The sequence below is a fragment of the Eublepharis macularius genome, chromosome 5 (genome assembly GCF_028583425.1).
Source record: "Eublepharis macularius isolate TG4126 chromosome 5, MPM_Emac_v1.0, whole genome shotgun sequence".
In the NCBI taxonomy this organism is placed as follows: domain Eukaryota; kingdom Metazoa; phylum Chordata; class Lepidosauria; order Squamata; family Eublepharidae; genus Eublepharis; species Eublepharis macularius.
Genome location: NC_072794.1, coordinates 147,150,423 through 147,175,219, shown reverse-complemented (window position 1 = coordinate 147,175,219; position 24,797 = coordinate 147,150,423). Strand labels below are relative to the sequence as shown.

General features: G+C 44.2%; 1 protein-coding gene, 1 long non-coding RNA gene and 4 other non-coding genes across 6 annotated transcripts; 1 reads left to right on the top strand and 5 right to left on the bottom strand.

Annotated features, from left to right (window-relative positions):
* Window positions 1-5,261: 5,261 nt before the first annotated feature.
* On the bottom strand, window positions 5,262-10,534 carry LOC129330778 (uncharacterized). Its single transcript, XR_008597072.1, has 5 exons — window positions 10,377-10,534; window positions 9,422-9,542; window positions 7,849-7,952; window positions 7,314-7,426; window positions 5,262-5,401 (listed from the first exon to the last, which is right to left on the bottom strand). It is a non-coding gene; the product is annotated as an uncharacterized LOC129330778 (long non-coding RNA).
* On the bottom strand, window positions 7,171-7,261 carry LOC129331564 (small nucleolar SNORD12/SNORD106). Its single transcript, XR_008597212.1, has one exon. It is a non-coding gene; the product is annotated as a small nucleolar SNORD12/SNORD106 (small nucleolar RNA).
* LOC129331565 (small nucleolar SNORD12/SNORD106) lies at window positions 7,706-7,796 on the bottom strand. The gene has a single exon (XR_008597213.1). It is a non-coding gene; the product is annotated as a small nucleolar SNORD12/SNORD106 (small nucleolar RNA).
* LOC129331561 (small nucleolar SNORD12/SNORD106) lies at window positions 9,704-9,794 on the bottom strand. Its single transcript, XR_008597210.1, has one exon. It is a non-coding gene; the product is annotated as a small nucleolar SNORD12/SNORD106 (small nucleolar RNA).
* A 56-nt stretch (window positions 10,535-10,590) lies between the features above and the next one.
* Window positions 10,591-10,684, bottom strand: LOC129331563 (small nucleolar SNORD12/SNORD106). The gene has a single exon (XR_008597211.1). It is a non-coding gene; the product is annotated as a small nucleolar SNORD12/SNORD106 (small nucleolar RNA).
* Window positions 10,685-14,521: 3,837 nt separating this feature from the next.
* On the top strand, window positions 14,522-24,783 carry LOC129329954 (retinol dehydrogenase 10-like). The gene is made up of 5 exons (XM_054979722.1): window positions 14,522-14,977; window positions 18,775-18,873; window positions 20,331-20,476; window positions 23,182-23,307; window positions 24,436-24,783. Exons 1-5 carry the CDS (start codon window positions 14,522-14,524, stop codon window positions 24,539-24,541), a joined length of 933 nt encoding a protein of 310 aa, XP_054835697.1. The 3' UTR covers window positions 24,542-24,783.
* Window positions 24,784-24,797: the final 14 nt, after the last annotated feature.

The following is a 24,797-nucleotide window of genomic DNA, read 5'->3' as shown; positions in this document are numbered from 1 at the left end:
CCTTTCTAAGTCCATTGAAGTCAACTCTGCTCAGGATTGTATTATATATATCCTGGACTACCAAACTGGAGTTCCTCACTTCATCTTCGGAAAGGCCTTTCTTTCATTTGGGGAGATCCAGATATCTGAATGCCAAAACAATCTCCAGCCCTTAAACTAGGAAAAACAGTCACTTGAGCAAAAATGCTGCTCGAACCGGAAACCACAGGGTGGCTGAATATTGACAGAGCTTCTGCAACTTCAACAAATATAGATAAGGGAATTTTTGGATAGGCAACTTTTCTCCCTCGTAGGAGCACAGTGGCTATTTATACATGTCTTTCCACTAATTACACAACCACTGTGCCCTGTTAGCTTGACTAGAGACAGGCTGATGCTGCACACTCCAAACTTTGTGATAAAGGATCTTTCCTGGAAGACATCTTGTTAGTTAGTATAGCCATGTGCTCTAGTAGAAGGTCTGATTCAGTTTACAACAGCTAATAAGAAAAACAAAATCCTGACTCCAGCTAGTTCAAAAAAGCTTTAATATACAGTAATGCCCCATTCTGCCTTTATGCCTGTAACAACTATACTCAACATCCTACACTTCATTTACAAAAGCTGTTTGTTTAAGCAGAACCCTAGCTAATAACCAAACTAAAGCACATTCATTCAGTGCTCAAAGGGCACTGAATTAATAAGGCTGCGACACTTTAAAGGTTACAAGAACTGCTGATCTCTTAAATACTTCTGCTTGTTAGCACTTTGCTTAGCATATCTTAAAAGCTACCTGTAAAGAGTGTGAGGTACACACCCACCGCAGAACAAAAGCCTAACAAGCAGCTCAAATCACACCCCTTTGGCACTTCAAAACTTGCATGGTCTTTGTTCCCATGTTGCTAACCTATCATCTATAAAGATAATATAGTCTCATTTTAAGCTATTTCCACGAGACCTATGGCAATTTGCTACACAGAGTAAAGGATGCTGGAAATTTCCCATTATAACAAGAAGCATGCATTTAAGGCAATGCGTTCGCCTCAATGGGACCCACAACACTGTGTCATCAAGGGAGTAGCTTATTAGATTGGGTCACATGGGTCATCTGGGGCCTTTGTCTTCACTGCTGTGATGGGCGAGTCTCTCCACACCCAGTCCCAGTTTTTCGTCGTCAAACAAGGGTTTTGAGGGATCTGCCTATGTTGTAACTATGCTACAGCCCTTTGCATACCAAACACACTAGCCAAGTGAACGGTTTTATTTCCATCCTGCTTGGCAGGTAATTGTTTCCCAAAGCAGCTCACCTCAGCGAAGAGACACAGAACCCTGCCCCAGGTTTACCAAACTTAAAAAATACAAAACTCACAAAGGAAGAGAAACAGATTGTCAAGGGAGATTAGGCGGACATTGCCAACATTTCCATCCATCCAGTGTCCGGTTGGTCTTCCCCTTGAGGCCTAGCTCTTTGGGGGCAGGGGAAGTGAGCCTGAGATGCTTGCCAACAGAAGGTAGAGCACCCTTCCTCTCACCTTCTGCATTCCCTAGGCAGCCTTATCGACAGAATCAGCCTATCCTTCAGGTTTGAGAAAACATCAGGAATGGGTTAACAGACCTAAAAGCGATACTTGGGATCCTCAGTCTGCTCTGAAGGTTTGTCAAAGGTTTAAAGTTTTTTTACCAGTCTGCCCTGGTTGTCACCAAGAATACAGCCTAGCCATCTTCCTGCAGAGCTGTATCTGGGTAGCTGCCTGGTACCTACCCAGAAGAGATGCCCACAAACAGAGCGACTGAATTCTCACTTGTTGCAGTGGCAGAAAGCCGGGCTAGGAACTAGTGGAGCACTGCGCCGAGTAGACAGTCAAAATACACCTGCTGAAGCAGCTTCTCTTCAATGTCTGAACCTGTCCCCAAGACCACCCATTCATTTTTTAGCAGGATTTGCTTCCGAGTGCTGTTGCTATGGCACAATAGTGGCTTGCAACCTAAAATTCCCCCCGCCCCAAATGCTGCTCTGGGAGATCAGGGGAGTCAGGAACAGCTTTTCAGGGGCCACTTTTGGATGCAGCAGGAGGGGGAAACTGTGAAAGCCGCAACCAGCAGGCACAAACCTTTCCATCTGTGAAAAAGTTCTGGGGAAAGCCAGTGTTTGCAGTTCATTCTCCTGGAGTTCAAAAAGCAATGGGGAGGGCAAGTTCTGGCTTGTGAAATTCCCAGACCCTTCTGGGAAGCTCAACAGCCCAATCTGCTCTCCTGTTTTTAAACCTTGGGTAAGCAATGTTTGATAATGACCAAGGAACTTTTGAAAAAGTGATGCTTTGAAACCTAGTCTACAACATATACTCTGACAACATTGTGCTATAAAGACACCACTTTACAATTTCAATGTTCTTGGCATAACCATCTCTACAGCCTGAGCAGGTTAATGGACATCTGAGCTGTGCAGAAGAGCTCTTGCCTCATTTGAACCGTCAGCGAGAAGATGATGTAGTCAGCTCCCATCTTAAACAAAGCACAGCGCACACATCTGCCTACCCACTGCTAGCACCTGCTGGGGTTTGACCTGCAGCATGTTCCTTCCATGTTCTCGCAAACACTTTCAGAAGCATCACAAAGGAATCTAGACAGCTACAACAGATATCACCTTTTCCCCAAGCAAGGCAAATATGCCAGCTGTCTGGGTTCATTGTCAAGGCGGGGGGGAGAGATGACAAGCTAACATGCATCAGAAACAGTTCTAAAACTGGAGGCCTTTGTTACTGTCTGGAGCCGTTTTTATGATTAAGCTAAGCAGAGCCAACCTTGGTTAGTAATTGGATGGGAGACTTCCAAAGACAACCAGGGTTGCTTTGCAGAGGCAGGCAATGACAAACCATCTCTGTTAGTCTCTTGCCTTGAAAACCCCAGTAGGGGTTGCCGTAAGTTAGCTAAGACTTGATGGCACTTTCCACCACCACCAGTAGTCTTTAAGGATGTCTGCAACACTATTTTCCTGATGCATAATCCTACCTTCCCCCCACCCATCCTGAACCTCCGTCCTAACCATAATCTCAGCTAGAGGAATCTGTACAAAGAATACATTCATATAAAGCTTCATTTAAGGGGACCAGAGCTCAGTACATGCATTGCATATATATAAGTTTATTTTATGTATTGTCGAAGGCTTTCACGGCCGGAGAACGATGGTTGTTGTGGGTTTTCCGGGCTGTATTGCCGTGGTCTTGGCATTGTAGTTCCTGACGTTTCGCCAGCAGCTGTGGCTGGCATCTTCAAGATGCCAGCCACAGCTGCTGGCGAAACATCAGGAACTACAATGCCAAGACCACGGCAATACAGCCCGGAAAACCCACAACAACCACAAGTTTATTTTGTTTGGTACACTTTTTATGCTGCCCCTTCCTTCTAAGGAGCTCAAGGTGGTATGCATCTTTCTCCATGTTAGCCTAACAGTCTTTTTGAGACAGGTGAGACTGAATGTGCCAGGTGAGATCACCTTTATGAATCAGAATTTGAACTTAGGTCTTCCAGATCTTTGTCTGAAACTAACTACTAGACCACACTGGCTCCTACCAGCATCTTCATGTAAACAGGCCGTCAAGCAGGGCTGAAAAGATCTCTGCCTGAGACAGCAGACATTACTCCAAGAGGACCAGTCAGGGATGTTAGGAACGTATGTACCATGATCACTCCCCCAGTCACAAATATAAGCTCCTTGGAAAAACATACATGGGTATGCCATGAGCAAGGATTATGAAGGCATATGCGCAAATGCTTGGATATTTGCCTCTTCAGTTCAGACTGTAAATTGTGCTGAAAGGTCTTGTGTTCCTGGCTTCGCTGCATCAAAGCGGGAAAATGAAGCCCGCACTCATCTGAGTTTTTTTTCCATTTCTCAGAAAAATCTCCTGTAGCAGTCCATGGCCTAGTTCTCACTTGCTGTGACCGGGATCTGGAATGGGAAATTCCTCAAAGGCCCACAGTGAAAAGGTATCAACTGAGAAAACAGGGAAATGGCTGAAGGTAGCGAGGCTCAGTCATTTCCCTTTCAAGCATGACCTCCTCTTGGCAAAACCTCCCTGTCTTCACTCTGGGCAATGATCTTGTTCATGGTGAGAACCTGTTCTCCTGCCTGCCCATTTTTACCCAAGGGGAACGGCCACATGCCTCCCAACCCCAAGCAAAGGAGCCATTTAGGACTAATTTCATTTGCAGCAATTCTGCTTCTCTCCCAAGGAGTCGTCTCTAGCCACGCTTTTATCCTGCCTTCCCCCTCCTAGCTCAAGACTATGCATGTCTCCCCTCCTCCATTTTATACTCAACAAGACTGGAAGTTCAAGAGGCTGAGAGTAGCAGGACACAGATCATGCAGGGCACTTCATAGCAGGGCGTGGGTTTCAAACACAGGTCTCAATAGGCTTAACCTGCAAGTCACCACCACAGCACACTGGCTAGATGATGGCCCTGTATCTTCCCCACATCCCCTTATTCCCCTGGAGATAAAAGTATGTGTTCACTTAGCCAAACTCAACTATCTTCCATTAGGTACGCAGGAGTTGAGAAGTCTGGGCAGGAGGTGGTTTAAATACAGCTCAGGCAGTTAGATCACATTCCTCCAGCTAAACTAATAATTAATGGGACTATTAAACAACTTGTCACTTATAACCCCATCCCCAGATTTCTTCTCTCAGCCAGCAGAGAACTGAGCAGGCAGAATGTCCCTTGGCAGACTGTACTGAACACTTATGGGTGTCCCCCAGTAAGGTTGAAATGATGGATGTACCACAAGCCCTTTTTCAGAGGGAGCCATGGTTCTTCCTGAAGCCTTCTTTCTCTACTTCCTGGATATCATGCAAAGTTCTGTTCATGTCTGCCATATACCAAGAAACTGAAGAACAGAACTGACATGGAAAATGCAGTCTGTTAATGGGATGAGTGCTGAACATGTACAGCTACCTCAACTGGTGACTCCACTTACCAACAAGTCAGGCCAGGGCATCTAACCTAGTAGCTCTCAAAAGATTTTTCCCTGTGCTGCTACCCAAGATCTTTTTTCAAGAGATTCCAGAGCTTGAATCTGGGGTCTGCATGCAAGTCTGTGCCCCTCACCTTTAACTAACTGGATGTGCACACCATCCCACCCATCAATATAGTTATAGCAATCTGACAACCCACTGCCAGAACTCCAGCTTGCTACTGATTCTGAAGGTGAGCAAAGTAATTGGGGGGGGGGGGGGAGAGAATCAGCCTCCATCTCTATACATTAACAACGACTTCACTTTGCCACAATGCAAATCATGTTTTTATTTGTGCAACAATAAAAAGCTCCGGTTATTTCTACTTCAAAACCTTCAGAATCTCAGCTGTTCTGGCCAGCACCTTGCAGTTCAGGCCAACCATGGGAAGGCATCCAGAATCCTCGAACCTGTTAAAAGAAACCAGCGCAGCTCAAGTCATCTGTGTTACTGTCGGCAGTAATTATAAACAATTGGACAGCTCTAAGGGTATAAAATTTGCACTGGAGGATACAGCTCCTCGATTCCCTACCTGCTATTTTTTGCAACATGACAAGACCAGGGGTTCCCAACCTTTTATATATGGTGAAGCACAAGTCCAAATTAAGTGGTATGGTGACCCACGTAGAAGAGCATGCACAAATAAAGCTGCAGAAGCACAAGACCCACGTTCACATACTTTATAACCCACTTTTAGGATATACAGTTTGAGAAATGCTACTCTACACCATGGGCAGTAAACTTCTGCCACCTGCTAGGGAGTTAGTACTGCAATGCAAAGTGTGATCTTGTGCCAACAGCACAAGAGCGTGTCAAATATAAAGTTAGCATTTTAGCATTCGCAAAAGAAACCATTCTATTGCAGAAACAAAGAGCAACGCTAAAACAAGAAGCAGGAGGGAAAAAAGGGACAGTCTCTAAAATTTATAATATCCTAAATTCAGATACTAAGCCCTCTCTTCTCTCTTACCAAAAATCCTGGCAAAAGGATTGTCAAATAGTTCTTACTGACAACCATTGGAAGGAAATCTGGCATTCTCCTACATTAAACACCAAAACTAAACTTCAAACACTGAAAATACTAACACGATGGTATATTATACCATCTAAACTAAATCACATAAACCCTAATCTTCCTCTTACATGTTGGAAAGGATGTGGTATAAGGGGCACTTTTTTTCCACTGTGGTGGAACTGTACTGAAATTCAAAAATTCTGGCTAAAGGTTTCAAAAATTATTTTCAATATAACAAACTGCACAGTACCCTTAAAAGCCAGAGGTTATTTTACTAAATCTCTGGCAGGATGAAACAATTCCTCCCTCTCAGAAAACTCTGACAGCTATACTCCTATCCACTGCGAAAACAACTAAAGCATCCTACTGGAGGGAGAAAAAAACTCCAGATTTCATCATGGCGTCTAAAAATTGTGCGATGATTTCACCATGGAAAGAATTTCAGATCGTATTACGCTAATAGAACGACCTAACTACAAATCTACTTTTGTGAAAATTTGGTTACCGGTACTAGAATATTGGGAAAAAATTGAATTCAAAGGCAGAACCAATTCAAATCAATCATATAATGAAACTATGAGCCTTTTGTAAAATTTCATACTCTTTTCTATACTTGTTCATGTTTTATTTATAGTCTTGTATTAATCGAGTAAGTTCAGACTAGGTCATTAGCATGCACAGATGATTATACCTGTAATCTGACATTATTAGTTGGCAAACTTTGTCAATCTTATATTGTGATTTATATATGTATTGCAACTGACTTTAAATAAAAAATAAAAAAAAACAAAGAGCAAAGCATCCCTCCAGCAGAGGACAACCAGCTTGGTGTAGTGGTTAAAAGCAGCAGGACTCTAATCTGGAGAACCGGGTTTGATTCCCCACTCCTCCACTTGAAGCCAGCTGGGTGACCTTGGGTCTGTCACAGCTCTTCCAGATCTCTCTCAGCCCCACCCACCTCACAGGGCCATGATTGTGGGGATAACAACATACTTTGTAAATTGCTCTGAGTGGATGTTAAGTTGCCCTGAAGGGCTGTATATAAATCAAATATTATTGTTACACCCCAGTATGATCATGGAGTTAATTCTTACCCCAGATATCTGGAAGTGTTCATAACAGAGAACCTAGAGTTGGGACAGGTGACTGGGGAACACGTCGGTATCAGTGGAATCAGATCATCTGGCTTAAATAGGTTTGGTCATCATTGCCGATATGATGGGGAAAAAAGTTGAGCGTCATCATGTACCACTGAATGATGTGTTCCATAGCACTCTGTCCTACTTAAATGAAAGTTTAGCATTTACCGTCAGTCGCTGCAGACTCTCCGCAACCTTCAAGAGATGTTCATCTTAAGGAGCCGTCCAACCTCTAAGGCATTCTTTCAAACATCTAAATCTGACAAAACACATTTGTTGATCTGCAACACAAATACAGGGCATATCAAGGTATGAACACTGTTTTATATAAAACTAGATGTCGATCCCAGCTAAGTAACAATATATTCCATAGCAAAAGAATGCTGATCTGGGTGTTCATAACAGAGAACCTAGAATTGTGCTACTGAACAAGTATTAAGATTCTGTGAATGTCAGCCGCGCAGTATGGTTAGACTTACACTGGCTTCTGCCATCGGAAGCAGATACTACAAGGTCATGCAATTTGAGACTGGGACAGGTGACTGGGGAACACATCAGTATCAATGGAATCAGACCATCTGGCTTAAATAGGTTTGGTCAGCATTGCCGATATGTTGGGGAAAAAAGTTGAGCGTCATCATGTACCACTGAATGATGTGTCCCATAGCACTCCATCCTACTAAAATAGAAGCTCAGCATTTACCTTAAGTCACTGCAGACTCTCCGCAACCTTCAAGAGATGCTCATCTTAAGGAGCCATCCAACCTCTAAGGGATTCTTTCAAGCATCCAAAACATGTTTATAGATCTGTAACACAATTAAAGGGCATATCAAGGTATGAACACTGTTTTACATAAAACTAGAAGATATTGGTGATCCCAGCTAAGTAACAATATATTGCATAGTACAGCAAAGGGCCTGCTGATCTGGGTTTAAGAGACTCAGAAGGATTTATTAGCAAACTATCCTACCACCCTTGATAACACCATTCCCTTTGCTATAGGAGAATGGATGTCCCCATTATTATTTCTGCATTCTCTTGTAAACACCAGGGTTGCAACCTCAAGTACTTACTACACTGAACTTGGGGAAATTTTTGAGTGTGCATCCCCACACAACAGATTGTGAAGTTTCCTTTCTATCACCAAGCTCCAAGCAGCACACATGGTTTGCCCCATACGAAGTTACCCTCTCAGCAACCAAGAGAGGTTGCTTGGGCAGAAACCAGGAGATGCCCAAGCAGGCATTTTTATCATCCTAGTGCAAATCTGATACTTTACAGTTTAGTTTTCATTAGGGTACAAACTGCTGTCCAAGTTGTACCACACCACATTGCAGCAGAGGGCCTCAAATGATTAAACTTTTCCAAACAAAAAAGAATCCTTCTACCCAATGTCCCATGTGCAAGAATTTGGAGGAATAAAACCAATCTAAAGAGCAGACCCCGTTCCTGCCCAAGCTTGTCACCTTCACTATCTGCTACATGTGCAGTGTAGGATATGCCATGGCACCTGCTAATGTGTTTCCTAGCACCAGTTTTGGGGATAAACCCAGTCTTGAACAGAAAACACACAACTTTGAGTAGTTCTTTACCAGCGGACTAGCAAAGAGCTGCGCTCATTCCAAATAGGTGTGTGTCAGCTATGTGCAAGGAACAATCTTTTTCATTTGGATTCTGAAAACAAGCAAACTATAACAAGGTTCAATGGCACCTTAAAGAGACCAACCAGATTTTATTCTAGCATAAGCTTTTATAAAGTAGAGTTCAGTTCTAACTCACAAAAGCTTACTGCCTTCTCAATGCTAGGCATTTCAGAGTAATACAGAACAGACAGCTCCCTACAGGCTGAAAAGCTACTGCTTGTGATAGGACTATGCTTGGCATGGAAACGCCATGCCATATGACTGGTCCTGCCCAATGGCAGCCATTTTGAGCCTGGCCTGTCCCCTCGTGGCAGCCATCTTGTGGGGACACCCTTCTCTGAATTCCAGAAGTGCTCACCAAGGTGGGGTGGCTGGTGTAATAATTAGAACATCAGTCTAAGTTCTAGAACTAGATTCAAACCCTCATGCTGCTATCAGACTCCATGGGTGCCCTCGGGCCAGCCACACTCTCAACCTAACCTACCTCAAAATATTTTTATGAGACTAAATGGAGGTGAACCATAAACAATGAATGCCCTGAAGGGCAGGATAAAAATGTGAAAGCCCAGATACACACACCAACTTTCATAGGAGATTATTTGGGACTAGTCTACATTAAGTGAAATGCTTACATTCATGCTTCTTGCGTATAGACAGATGTTTCAGAACAAGAGGCTCTTCTTTCAAGGCTTAAGTCACCATCTCTCCTCCACCAGTCAGACTATTGAACCGGATTCATCAGTCTCACCCATCCTGAAATGATGCAGAAAACCAAGGATTTGTGCTGCTTCTAACCACCCAAAATGACGTCACGAACAATTTATTTAGAAACTTTATGTTGCCCCTTTGGAGACTTCCACGAAGCAGCTCACAACTGAATGCACTGAAACCACACAGCCTTTAAAGTCAATTACACTGATGTATCAGACAAGATCTGGCTAAAACAGCAAAGTCAACAGTGTCGCTCTGCTGGGGAAAAAAGTTTTAGTCATCACGCACATCAGCTTTAGACACGCACCACAGAAGAAATGGCCTGCCGAGACGCAGGATACCTGTAAATATAAATTTCACCATTTCTGCTGCCAATTTAACAACGCTTGCACGGTTAATGTCCCTCACCCCCCAAATGCAAGCAGCAAAGATTTTTATATGGAGCTCAAATCCTTATGAGTTGTGCACGTAACAAGACACTTCCAGCTCATCAGATCATATGCGCAAACAGTCCCTGTGGTCAAAGCCTACAATAAGTAATCCAAAAGATAAGTACCATTATATCGGACCCCTCCTCATACTTGGATTTAGAGGGCTTATGCAATTGCTCCATTCCCCATGTGCTTTAGCAAAAAACACAGCATTTCATACAAATAGGCTACACAAGGTGTTTTTAATATCCAAAGATAGATCCTTTAATATTGCAAAAAATTATACAATTTTTAAACAGAAAGCAGCAAACATGTACATTTGCTTGCATTATTAATTTTCACAACTGTAAGTTACTGTGTGTGGACTATTACAGCCCAAAGAGTTTTACTATCCTAGAGACAGGGGTGACTAGATCAGCTTTTAAGAAAGGAACCAGAAACTCACCCATCTTCTCAGAGTTGACAGAGGCAGGATACCACCAGCGGATCCCATAATCTCCTTCTGCTCTGGTAAGTTTGCAGCAGGTCACACGCAAAGCATCGAGCCTGGGAAGAGCAAATCCTGCCACCAGGAAGTCTAAAAGCAAAACAATAGCTAGTGAGAAGACAGTGGGAAGGACGGGAGCAATACCTGGTAGACCTCCCTCCTTTCTCAGTTCAATGGTGCATCAGACAAGATTCTGGCTAGCAGCAAAGAGATCAACACTTTCGCTCTGATGGGGAAAAAAGTTTGCAGTCATCACACGCACCAGTTTAAAGACCTGGCCTAGTTAAGACTCCCAGAAAGTCACATAATAGAAGAATTAAAAAAGCAGGAGATGGTAGGGCAGCAGTTAAGCATGCTGGACACCCGAGTTCAAATCCCAACTCTGTCACGAATTGCTTTGTATGTTGGCCATCCTGGGAACCCTAAAGTGGGTGGAAAGGCAGGGTAAACCCATCTTATATAAATAAAGCATGTCGGCTGAGCTTTGACCCCACATTCTTGGCCACGCCTATCTCACAGGGCCATTGTAAGGATAACTGGGGGTGGGGGAAGAACGTACACCATCCTATGCTCTGCAGAGAAAGGGCAGGTTTAAATAGGTACAAAAGAAATAAAAGATAGGAACAGCTCTGAAGAGCATACTGGGAGTCAGCCGTTGGTCCTTCCTTGCAGGAAACCAACAAAGGCTAAACGAGAACAAGATCTGGCGCTCAGAGGGAATAACCCTCAGCATGGGGTTGCCAACTCCCCGGTAGGGCCTGCATAATTCCTGGAATTACAACGTATCTCTACAAAGGTTAAATTGCAAACCAGCACTCTGCTGGTTCGAATCTCATTACTGCCACGAGCTCAGCAGCTGGCCTTGGATAAGCTACTCATCTCAGCCAATAAACACTGACAGTTGACTGCTTCGAGTGGGGCACTGATCTGTCTAGAAGCGCAGTTATTATTTAAAGCTGAGGGCCTTCCACCCCCGTCCTCCCCAGACTCCACCGAAAACCTCCTGGAATTCCCCAACCCCGTGTTGGCAACCCCACACCTCACCAATGTCTTACAACAACTCCTCGGCTACAACGCTCACAGCAGCACATGGTCTAAATAAGCCGCCCGCAGTTCCCCTTTACATGCCCACAAGCAGCCAATATAGGGCGGGAGGAGAAAACGGGGGTGCGAAGAGCAACCGAAGACAAGCATAACCGAAAAAAAGCCGAAAATCAGACCAGATGGCCATGGATTGCCTACCCGAAACACTCCACCTTACCTTCCTGGAAGATCCACGGAAAAGGACGCGCGCCGTCGTTTCACGTCCTTATATAGTCCACTGCATCCTTACTACGCATGCTCTCCCAAGGCACTTTGGGAAATGTAGTCTTGGGAGAGGTGTAGCCACGGCTTCTTTTTGCTGAGTTATTTCCAAAGCGAACGGGGAAGGAGTGAGGAGGACGAGGAGAATGTTTGAACCTGAGATATTATTTTTTTAACATGAGAATTCGTATTTATTATAAATCTAGCCCATACCAACAGAACACGAATCTGCTGGGCTGAAGCACAATCTAATAAGGGTGAATGGGTTGCTAACCTTTAGGTGATGGCTGGAAATTTCCCGGAATTACCGCTGAGCCCAGGCCGAAGAGATCAGTTCCCTTGGAGACAATGGCTGCTTTGGAGGGTGAACTCTGCTGAAAGAAGGCATTATACTCTGCTGAAATCTCTCGTCTCCTCAGACCTCACCCTCCCTACACTCCATGCCCAAAATCTCCAGCAATGTCTGAAACTAGAGCTGGCAGCCCTAAAGTATGAGGCAAGAGAAATCCAAGAAATACACCATGTTGGCTCCCACAGAATCGTTCTGATATGCGCTGCATTTTCCTCCTGTACAAGGAGCCTTCTAGCAAGAAAAAAACACCACTGTCTGGAACAAAGCCAATAACTCAAACCTAGTGAATCAAACCTAGACCTGGGAATGACTTCAGCTCCTCTGTTCACTGCTAAACTTGTCTCAAGAAAGATGGCATTACTTCTTCTTTCTCAGCCACCTCCAGGTCCAGTCCCTGGTAATGTGAAAGACCTCTGCCTGAGGAGACCTGCTACCAGTCAGTGTGGACATGACTGATCTTGATGGCCCAGTGGGCTGATCCAGGATAACTGTAGCTTCACATATCTTGTAGCCTTGGACGCACACACACACAAAAACAAAGCCGTTGCTCAGCCGGTTATCACAGAGCTGGGTTGGTTATAGCAAATCAGCATTTGCTGGGCTTTTCTGTATGTCAGAAAATAATGTCTCTGTTCAGATGCAGAATGTACTTGCCTCTATTCTAATAATCTGCATTTAACAGATTACAGAGGTACAGCATCCTGTTTTATGTGCTACAAATCCTGATCTTTTGTAGAAAAAAACAAAACAAAAACAAGTCTTCTGGTGCCTTAAAAACAGATTTATTGAAGCCTGTGGTAACAGATTTGTGAGGCTCATGAAAACTTACACTTCAATAAATTTGTTAGTCTTTACGATGCCACAAGACACCAGTTGGTTATGTGGGATTTATAACACTGTGTTTTATAAACTGAGTGCTGAAGGTTGAGTGGTGATCCTGGGAGGCAGGGGGAGAGAGGAGGGATGAGGAGGACTGATATTGAGAAGAAAGGGGGCAGCTGAAAAATGAGGGGAGTGGACGGGTTGAAGAATTTTGGAAAGGGAGGAATAGGACAGGAGAGAGAGGTGGTTGGAAACGGGCATTTGGGCACATTGGAAAACGGGTAGAGAAATGCATTTGGAAGTTGAGGGGAAAGCGGATTTGGGGATATTGGATGTTAATTGAGGGAAGAAGACACAGCTTGGAAATGTGAGATGGCAACAAGCTGGTGTTTGGGAGAGGGATGTGGAAGCCGCGAAGAATATCCAGACCTATACTAGCCCTCTTTGCCTTGTGCTCACAAATTCTCGCCCCTTTATGGGAATAAAAATCCCTTGTGAGCATTCATACAGGAATCCCTCCTGCTGCTTTGGCAAAGAATGTAAAAAGAAGCTGCCTTAAAGCTGCTTTAGCGTGGTGGTTAAGTGGCTGGGCTCCAAGCGAGCACTCTGCTAGTTCAGCTCCCACTACTGCCTTGAGCTTTGCAGGTGTCCTTGCGTAAGCCATTCCTCTCAGCCCCAACTCCCCAGCTGTATTATGGGGACAATAACAACACTGACTTTGTTAACCACTCTGAGTGTGGCACTTATCTTTCCAGAGGAGCAGTATATAAGCACAAAGTTGTTGTTGTTGTTGTTGTTATTACTACTTATTAGGCAGCTTCCAGTTGACAGCCTATGAGCCACGGATTGAACCTGGCATCTCCTGCAGGCAATGCAACTTGCTGTACCACTGAGTCGCAGCCTTGCCCTAATAGGCATCTCCTTGCACATGAACCTATGAACATGTGAGGCAGCTTTATACTGAGCCAGACTATTCGTTTAGCAAGGTCAATATTTTCTACTCTGACTGGCAGCTGCTGTCCAGGGTTTCAGGTTGAGATTTTTCATGTCACCTGGGGGCTGAGGCTCAGTGACAGAGCATCTGCTTCGCATGCAAAAAGTCCTGGTTCAACCCTCAACATCTCCTGTTTTTAAAAAGGGGGTGATGATAAATCAACTTTTGGAGGTTTTCTACTGGGCTGGGCATGCGTCTCCTGAGTCCAGATGCTCCGGCTTCTTTTCTGAACTGAACAAACCAACTAATGCAGATATTGACCAGAATTATTCTCTCCCAACAGAGGCAAATTTGAATGAGGCAAAGCCAATGAATCATTCAGAGACCTAGCGGGAAGACTCCTGTGTGGGCAGACGCCTTAGACTTCTAGGAATCCTTAAGTATTTGATTCATTTATTTCACATACTGCACTCTTACAATTCTCTAGTGTGTCCAGTGTTGCAATTAATGACCTAACACTCATTTGTAATCCAAATTCCACCTGCTTATTAGAAGCTGTTGCTATAATCTCTTAAATCTCCATTTTCCCCATAAGTACAGCTTTTCTGAATTTCGGATGTGTTTTGATACTCCAGCCCTCCAGGGCACTAGCAATTACTGCTATTGTTTTCTGCCCAGGGATCAGAAATAATGGCTGTGCTTGCAGACTTTCTTATACTCACGGTGAAAATATTTGAATGCATCATCCATTCCCTGCTTCAGTGGGTAATTAAACCCCCAGAGAAAACGGTCACAAATGAAATCTGCTTGATAACAGGAGCAGCCAGTGCAAGTGGCGTTGGGCACCTTTTGGCACTGGAATTTGCCAAGAGGGGAGCTACCCTGGTCTTGTGGGATGTAGACTCAGAGGGTAATGAAAACACAGCCAGGGAAGCGCGAGAGCTGGGAGTTCGGGCTTATGCTTACACTTGCGACGTGAGTCGGCGGGAAGAGGTCTACGCTATTGCTGAGAAGGTGAAAAGAGATGTTGGAGAGGTCACCATCTTGGTCAATAATGCCAGCATCATAACTCAGAAGCCCATCTTGCAGTTTCCAGACGAGCTTCTAGAGAGAACCATGAGGACGAACTGTCATGCTCATTTTTGGGTAAGTAGCATTCTATGCAACAACTGCCAGCAAAATGAAAAAAAAAAATCCTCCTTTAACTCTTCCAAAGTTCAAAGCCCATTATTCTCTACAGTGAAATATCTCCTAATATTAGACATACTGATTAAAATCAAGTTTCCCAATGAGCAGAAGCATGCACTGGGAATCTGCAGCTCTAAGAGCCCAATCCTGTTCATTCAGGGCTAGCCTAACCAGGGAAGCACAACTCCACAAACTCCCTGTGGTGCCAAAATACTAGAGAGTAATCTCTGTCAGCTTGGGAATGTCTTGGAGATCAAGCCACTGCCTGGAGCTTGGGAAGGATGTACATAGAGTAGTTTAGCTGATACCCTGCATTTCAGAAATCATGATTGACAACCTCATGATGTGTCCTAGGCACCCAGAACACAGACACAGTTGGGACAGTCCAGGTAGTCATTTGTGGATTTTTGGTGTGTGTTTCTAATATATGACGGTGCCTATGAATGTGGATTTAGTGGCACGTAGCCAACCATCTGTGGAGCTTGTGGAGCCCCCTGGTCCCCCTCCCCAGTTTTGTCCAGGGGGGATCAACAGATCTTTAGGAGCAGCAGTGGCAGAGGCAGGGAGCAAGGCTTGAAGCCAGTGACACCTTAAAGACCAACAAGATTTCCAGGGTATAAGCTTTGAAGAGTCAAGCTCCTTGTATCAGATACAAAGTCAGATAGGGAGCTTTGACTCTTGAAAGCTCATACCCTGGAAATTTTGTTGGTCTTTAAGGTGCTACTGGACTTGAATTTTGCTCTTCTACACAACTACCCACCTGAAACTATCTTCGCTGCGGGGGGAGAGGAATAGAGGTCTGCAGTGGGGGGAAGATTGGGAGAAGTTGCCACCCCTTCTTCCACAAACAGCAATGCCATTTCATCAAAGGAACTGCGTGGTTGGATACAGGCCAATATTGAACCCAGGTTAGCTAATGTGGAATGCAACTAAGTTGCAAATTCCAAAAATTAGAAAATAGCACCTTGTTCAGCTCTTGATTATTTAACTGTTAAATACTACTCTGCATAAGGCCAGGAGAGTTTTAATTCCCCAAAGGCAGCAAAAAAAGAAACATCAACCCTATACTTTTATACTCTGTCGTAAGTCCCAGTCAATTAAATGGGCAGTATTTTTCTCCAGTAACCATGGAGAGGATTGGGCAGTTATGCAATTTAAGAAACAGTAATGTAGAACTATACTCAGACCTCTTTAAGGAAGAATCCACAGAACTTTCATTTTGTGTCTCCATTTTACACTAGCTTTCCTACAAATCTTTTCTTATCTTTCTTATGTGGTTTCATCTCTCTGCCCACATTACAACGATTGGACCTGGGGTCTCAGCAAGCACACATGAGTTGCAGCAGGTTCCCCTCCATTCCCAACCATGTGGTGCCTTATCCAGATCATAACTGTGGCATGTATGGAGAGGCTTCAAGCTCCCACCCGCCCCCCCGGCCATTTTCCCAATCTGAAGCAGCCCCGGAGAAGAGCGCTGCTTGGGGAAGTCCACTTCTTTCCTGGGATACATGTTGATTTCCCCAGCAGGCCCAATAAGGCTCTCCCTGGACTGTTTCAGGTTGGGGCGAACGGCACAGGTGGTGGTGGTGCCGTTACAGTTTGTTCATATGCATGATGGTTCTGATTTTAATTAAGCACCACAGCCGCGGGAATTGAGGATAACGCATAAGTCATGTGTAATTGTATTATGTCTGACATAGGATGGGGATCTCAGAACCAACCTGTGTATTCCATCATGTGTGAAGCAGAATTATAGGGTTTGGTATGTACAGAAGTTATCCGAAGTGGTATGTTTCGGTTTGGGTTTTATGCAACCAGGTTCTGCTTCCTAGCATGAATGGGAGTTTTGCAGCAACTGATTCTGGAAAGCGGCTTATCCTGCTAGAACACTGACCGGTTTTTGTTAATCTTTCCAAAAGACAAAAAGACAAGGGCATTTTAAGAGGATCGAAATGAAAGCTAATCTTGTTACACTTTCCCCCCCTTGTCACATGGGCTCCTAAACCCAAATGTCTCCAAAGGAAATTTTGAGTGGGCATTTTTTCAGCAGGAACAAGAGAAATGGGAAACACCCAACGGACGTCAAGCCCTCGTGACTCAACAGTACAACTGACTAATTCCATCAATGGCTACTAGCCATAGTGACAGACGGGAGCCTCCCTGTCTAGAGACACTAGCAGCAACCAGCAGTGGCAGGGGTGGCCCTCAATGGCCTCTAGGTAGTTGGCCCTTCAGGAAGGTGGGCTGGATGGGCCACTGCCATTTCCTCCAGGCGGACAGATCCCTGTAGTCTGGAGATCGGTTGCAATTCCAGGAGAACTCCAGGCTCCACCTGGAGGTTGGCAATCATAGCTTGGGCGGTACCACTTCATGCTGCAGGTGGCAACTTGTAGTGGAAAATTTTTTTTAAAAATCCTCCGTGTAGAAAACTAGGTATCAGGGCATGTTTGTAGCTCAGTTTTCTCCCTGACATGACAGTTTTCTAGTGGGGAAGGTGCTGTAGTGATAGGACAGAGATACCCTTCTTTTCTGTCATTCTCAATCCCTCCCCACTTAGTTGCTAGTTGCCCTAGGAGAAAAAACCCAGGTATGAGAAGGGGGTGTTCGTTTGCAATGAAAAACCACGCTTGGGAGAGGAATAATTCCCCACCACCCCAGTACCAAAGTTCAATCCAAATCCAGTCCCTGTTGTCTTTAGCTCTTAAAAAGGAGTGGATCTAATCACACATCTCTGGATCATGCTGTGAATCTTCAGTATTCAGGACCAAATGTCCTGACCTGGAAATTTTAAAGTATTCTTTCCCCCTCTAGTACACCTTTAATGAGCACATGGTTCATTCTAGGATATCATTTTTGCAGAGAGAGAGAGAGAGAGAGAGAGAGAGAGAGAGAGAGTCCCACTATTTGTGCCATTACAAAGTTGGATTGGCATATGCAAAGCAATCCAGGTGTCTCAAACAGGGGGTCTGAGATAAGTCACTCATTTTAAGGTCCAACCACAATCTGATGAGCATATGATTTGCCTTTCCTCCCTTGATAAGAACAAAAGAATAGAGAATGACTAGCCCAAGGTCACCCAGGCTTCCATGGCATAATAGAGGTTTGAATCTGAGACTCCCAGGGTCTAGTCTAACACCCTTATCCACTATGCAACCACTGTGCATTAAAGGAAGACGGATTGTCCGCAAGATAATAACAACTGCGCTTATTCTAGCTAACTCTTCTGGACAGATTAGTGCCTCACCCAGAGCGGTGAACAAGTTAGTGTTATTAGTATTAAGATAGGCTGAACTCTTCCCTCATTACAATCCACCCCCCCATCTCCCAAAGTACTTTTGCTCATATCAGGGCCAATCACGGAGAAACAAGCCAGTCTAGTGTGGTTGTTAAAGTGTTAGACTACAGTCTGAGAGATCCTTGTTCAGATCCCCTCTCTTCCATGAAAATTCTCTAGGTGACTGTGGGCCAGTTATTTCTCAGTTTTACCTACTTCCTTTTTGAGAATAAAATGGAAAGGGGAAAAACAATATTTCTAACTGCTTTAGGTCCATATTGGGGAAGAAAAGTATAAATATCCGGCCTTGAGGAATAGACTCCAGGGGACAGAGCAATCTTTAGTGCACACGCGCGCGCACATATTTAAAATAGAATGGGTAAATTGTGATAGCTGGTCTTTGAATGCTGGTCCTGTGTTTGCATCTTTAATAAGCAAATGGTATACAGTAAGGACTCTCCATTCTTTTATCCATTTGCAGACTGTCAAGGCTTTCCTTCCGCAAATGATCCAGAGTGGACACGGCCACATCGTCACAATAGCAGGATCACTGGGGCTCTTTGCAACTGGTTGCATGGAGGTTAGTAATTCACAGCCAGTTAAAACCTAACATGACATGCCTACTTTCTAAGAAAGTGTCCCTTTTCCTGAAACATATCCATATTTTTCTATGTATAGCCTTGTACGATGCTGAAGGTCTAAAATCACTGATTATCAGTGAAAAGGAAAACCAAAGACTTGGGCAGAGCTAGGACCATCCAGAACATCTAAAAAGCTGGAACTATCAAACAAAAAAAATCTTGAATGTATGAATCCCAGATGGGAAAAATATAATGAACCAAACCTCAAGTGTAAATTTACCAGATCTATTTGCAATAAAGTAACATGGATTCACAATTTATATGAACATGCAGGGCTTTTTTTCTGGGAAAAGAGGTGGTGGAACTCAGTGGTGGAACTCGGGACCGCATAATGACGTCACTTTGGGTCAGCTGGAACAAGGGGGAGTTTTTTGAAATTTAAATCGCCCTTGGCAAAAATGGTCACATGGCTGGTGGCCCCACCCGATCTCCAGACAGAGGGGAGTTTAGATTGCCCTCCGTGCTGCTCCAGCGCTGTGGAGGGCAATCTAGACTCCCCTGTCTGAAGATCAGGGGGCAGGGCCACTGGCCATGTGACCATTTTCAAGAGGTGCCGGAACTCCCTTCCACTGCTTTCCCACTGAAAAAAAGCCCTGTGAACATGTACAATGAAATATATAGGATATGACGGGATCCCAAGTACAAGTACAAACTTGTTTTGATATCCTGATATCTTCTTCAGATTGAAAGATAAGGACCATCACCATACAATCATAAAGTGAAAGAAAACAGTTTCAGATGAGCAGATGTGTTGATCTGAAGTAGAAGAACAAAATTAAAGTCCAGTAGCACGTTAAAAACCAATAGGATATAAGAGTCTGAGAGTCAAAGCTTCCTTGACTGATGAAGAGAGTTTTGACTTGAGAAAGTTTATACCCTGGAAATCTTGTTGGTCTTAAAGGTGCTACTATACTAGACCCAAAACTTGCTCTGAAAGAAACCTCTTGATCGTCCATGCACATGTGACAAAAACATGTAATACTAGACTGAAGAGAAGTTATATCCTTGTAGTAATCTTACAGATTTGAAGGTGGAGAATAATACTTAAAGCATTAAATGTCAATACAGATCATTTCCTGTGGTTAAAATGGAAGCCTAATCGTGAAGTCCGTCTTAAAACAACGCTCCTGATCGTCACAAGCAAAGTTGAATTGCTCTGTTAGAAGGGCTGGTTTTGCATGAGACCTGCAGTTGGCCGGAAGCATCTGTTTTTGGCAAGTAAAGGGGTGGGGCAGATTGTAAGAAAGGAGGAGGATTTTCATGATGCAAATTTCAGGGAAACATTTTGATTCATTATATCAAGCTGGTCAGTTAAAAAGAGAACTTCAGACCTTTGTAACCCAAGTGAAGCCGGGGATGAGGAAGCCTGTAATGAGAAAACGGGTTTTTTTGGCAGGGCTACTGTGCAAGCAAGTTTGCAGTGGTCGGGTTCCATGAAGCGCTGAGCCATGAGCTGAAAGCACAAGGCGTGAGCGGCGTGAAGACGACTCTCGTTTGCCCTTATTTTGGTGACATTGGCCTGTCAGAAAGCTTTAGAAACAGGTACTCACCATGTACTCACACTCTGGCAAATTCTAACTGATCAACTTGTTTCTAGATGTATGTTGAATGCCTCTGGGTGGACTCAGAAAAGCTTTGTCCCCTTCAGTGACAATTTCAACAGATACTAATGAATGAGAAGCCAGAGAGATTTGTGAAGGTCTTGCTGTTTAAACAGAGGGATGAAAACACCATGGTTTAAATTCAGCCATGTGGTTAGTTTGGATTCATTAAACATGGACAAATTAGGGTACTAAATACCCTTAGTCTTAACTAAGGTTTCATGTGATGTCTGAATGTAGACAGGCTGGGCTCTTCTCTAGTGATGCCCTCCCAGATGACAAAGAAATTAAACCAGAATTTGTCGAGGCAAATCAGAACCAAGGCAAAGTCAGACCGCTGGCCTTTTGTAACGCCGTGGTTTGCATTAGTGTAATGCCCTTTGGCTTAGACTACCCTGGACGCTGCTGCTGGTTCAGTCCAGTCGTTATCAGAGGCCAGGGGACGGGAACACATCTGGCCTGTTTTTGAACAGCCACCTACATTGGCTGCTGGTTTTAGAGCCTGCCTCCCCACTCATCTCAACGCCCAGTTCCAAAACCAAATCAAACTTGTTTCATGAACGGCTACGAACTATGTAAGAGTTAAGAACCTCTTCAAGGCTGGGAGAAACTCTTTCTTCTTCCAGTTACTAATTATTTCGAGGCCTATAATGACTCTTCAGTGTTTTAACCATCTCCTTATATTTCACTTGCCTAAGCTCTTAAGAGCAAGCTAAGTTCTTCAGTAAGGCAAGTAATTATTGTACTTACTAATTTCCATTAACACACAGTTCCAAGGTCTGTATACAAGATTCAAGAAGTTATTTTTCATTCATTCAGTTGGAAACCATCAACAGCCATTTCTTCCTTGCCAAGCAGCCTTCTTATTAATGAGTTCCTTATTAATGAGATCTTAAATATCAGCTTCCCCCCAAGGACATCATAGGATCTGACCTTTATTTGAAGACTAATTAAGACAACAAAAAAACTACACTCCAGCAAAGCCGCCCATATACACACAGCTCAGCTCACATTTTCCTCAGCCCAGTAACAGAGGTCAGTTCTTAAAAATTCAGCAAGCCATTTAAATAACTTTTCTATGCCCCACCCTTCCCACCAATTACTGGCTCTTTTCTGAACTAATAAAAGCTGAGAGGAGAAGGTGCCATTCAGATCCTATTTTTGGTATGAGCTATGTTAAAGGAATTGTTGCAACAACACAGTTAAGTCATCTTGTTCAGAACTGAATCAGTTGATCTGCATTTAAGTTTCTTCTTTGGTCGAGCAATTTATGTATTTTAGCAATTAATCACATCTTTAAGGTCTTTTGTAGCCATTGCTTCTAACTGTTTAATCTATAACATCCTTAAACATAAACCGTATTCCTGACGACTCACCTCTTATCCTGGCGCAGGCGCACTGAGGACCCTGCGGTGTGCCTGCACCAGGATAAAAGGAGAGTTGCCAGCGGCAGGCCTCTGAAGGGCTATGGAGCCAGCGGGGAGGTGCAGCACAGGGAGCCATGCTGCATCTCGCCGCCACCTCCACAGCCCCTCAAAGGCCTGCCTGTAGAGCCAGCAGGGAGATGCCGCATGGAGGGGACTGCCCCCTCCCCATACATGTGACCTTCACACTGCCTCTGTGGTGGCAGCAGGGCCTTGGCCCCGCTGCTAGAGTTCACTGTATTTATTTTACAATGGGCTCTGTTGCTAGTTATGAATAAAGACTGTGCTTCATTTGATAGGTGGAAAGGAAGATTAGAAAGTTAAGCGTCTAAAAGCCCTGACTTGGATAGCCCAGGCTAGCTTGATCTCTTTGGCCTTGGTTAATAATTGGATGGGAAACCACTAAGACCAGGGTCGCTATGCATAGGCAGCCAATGGCAAGCCACCCATTAGTCTCTTGCCTTGAAAACCCCAGGGGGGGGTTGTCACCATAAGTCAGCTGTGACTTGATGGCAGTTTCTCCATTTCTGCTGCGGGATGTGTGCACAAGACCTCCACATGGAGCAGCAGAAATGGGGAAATCTCTCCCCTCCACAATATTGTTGCACGGGGAAAAAAGGTTGGGGGGAAGGCAGGAGCACTATGTCCCCCAGTGGCAGCTTTCTGAGCCCATTTGCTCTCTCCTTCTTTTATAGAAGCCATTTCCTGGAGCTGCTGTGTGACTGTGCGGTGCACAGATTGGCTCTGTGGCAAACTCATAAAATAAGTAATGCCTAGAGTGACCCCAAGTTCCGTTCTCATAATGGCACTGGGCAGCTTGCTACCCTGTGCCATTCCCACATTCCTGTTAGCCCTTTGAAGGCCTTTTTAGCTTTCCCAGCTGGAAAAGTGGGATGGGGGGAGCACCAAAATTGCATCACCTCTGTGCTTTTGTGGCAGCAAGTACAGCCTGTGGAAGCCGTTTCCACCCTGATTGTTGCTCCTGTGCTAGCAGAAGCACATATTCACATCCGCATGTAAAAGCTTCCAAAAATTCCCATACACATTTGCTGGTAATACTCAGTCTCTCCCCACGGAACTTGATAGTTGTCTAAAATCCAGCCTTAGAAAAGAAAGCATGTTTATAGCTCTTATAACAGAAACTAAAAGCTTGAAAGTATGTGGTTATTATTCCATATTTTATGTTACCTTGTTTTTTCCTGTATCCCTTTACTTAATGCAGGCAAGAGGCCACAATTTCTCCCCTAAAGCCAGGCTCTTGGGTGAAGTCAGCAATGCAAGGAATACTTCGTAATCAGCCCATGATCTGTGTCCCCAGAGGGATATATTTTGCAATGATAACAAAAAAGTAAGTACTGTTTGGGAAACACACCGGCTTCGACTCGTACAATATGAAATCTGTTCAGGATGCAATACATGTTTATTACATTTTTACCCCACCCTTCCTCAAAGAAGCTCAGGCAAAATACATTGGTTTTTACTCCAACAATTACCCAGTGAAGTAAGTTAGCAAAGATCATACGTTTTATTTTTAGTTTTGAAAATGTCTTTGAGTGTGTCATTCAAATGACTAGAGTGTGAATGGCTCATCTCACACACCCGTACATACACTCAAGATACATAACCACTTACTAGCCACAGCAATAGTCCCTCAGTAACAAAGAGTTAAATTTCACTGCTATACCTCAGAGTGGATGAAAGCCTGTAGATTGAACTTATGATTCTGCCACTGTAACCATCAAGAGTAGGTAGAGGTGTTGGGTGCTACTGGACTCTTTGCTATTTTGCTACTACGGACTAACACGGCTAACTCATCTGGATCTAAGGTCATTAGTAATTATGCTAAATTGGAAGTACAGTTTTATGCAGGGTTATGGTGACATGAGGGGTACATTGGGCAGGACTGTGAAGAAACTCAGGCTAAAGGATTCCCGCCCCCCACCCCCACCCCGAGCTGGAGATGGTTTGCAAAAACAATTGCTGCATGCAGGCCTTTTAGTGTCTCCACTGGCAAACAGGTTTTGCATGTTTGTGTGTTATTTTAATCCCCTGCCAAACTTGTTTGACAATCGGACAAGATTTCTGACCTCATTAAAACCTGACCATAGGGTGGCAATCAAGGGTGGGACCTTCAGGGGTGTTCCAGGTCTCTGTCTATATTTTCAGCTTTAATTTGTGGGGGGAGGGCAATAAATATTCTTCCCTTTGATTTAAATGGCTAAGTAAAAACATTCCCATTGTGCCTTTAGGCTCCCTGACCCCAAGTTTCTGATTACTACTTGAATAAGCTCTGTTAACATCTCCCTTTGCCGGCCACATCAATAAACCCTTGTGAAATAGAACAGAGCCTGTAGCTGAGGAAAGATGGGGATAGGGCCAGGTCAGTTGTTTCTGCTTCCCTCTTTTGACTCCTCAATACATTACAACGAGTTATTATGCATTTAAACAAAGTTGTCCATTTTCCCTTCTTCCCCAGCTTCCTTCCTTGCGATGTTCAAGTTCTTGTTCAAAAACTTCTGAGGCTGGACAAGTACATTCCACAGGAAGATGCAGATACTCCTATTTCAAAGAACAGTATTTGAAGCAGATAGCTAGTACAGTGCTGAGGAGCACGGATGACCAACAAGCAGTGCTGTCCTTCCATCAGCCCCCTGGGGCATAATGAGGGGAGGACCACCTGCCCAGACTTGTAAGATTTCCCCCTGCAGTCCCCCCCTTCTTTCCAAGAACCTCCTGACCTCCAGGATCCACTGGGAGGGTTTCTCCTGTGAGGCAGAGAGGAGGTAAAGATCCCTTCTGTGATTTCATCTCCACTCAGAGCTCTTAGAATCCTAAAGC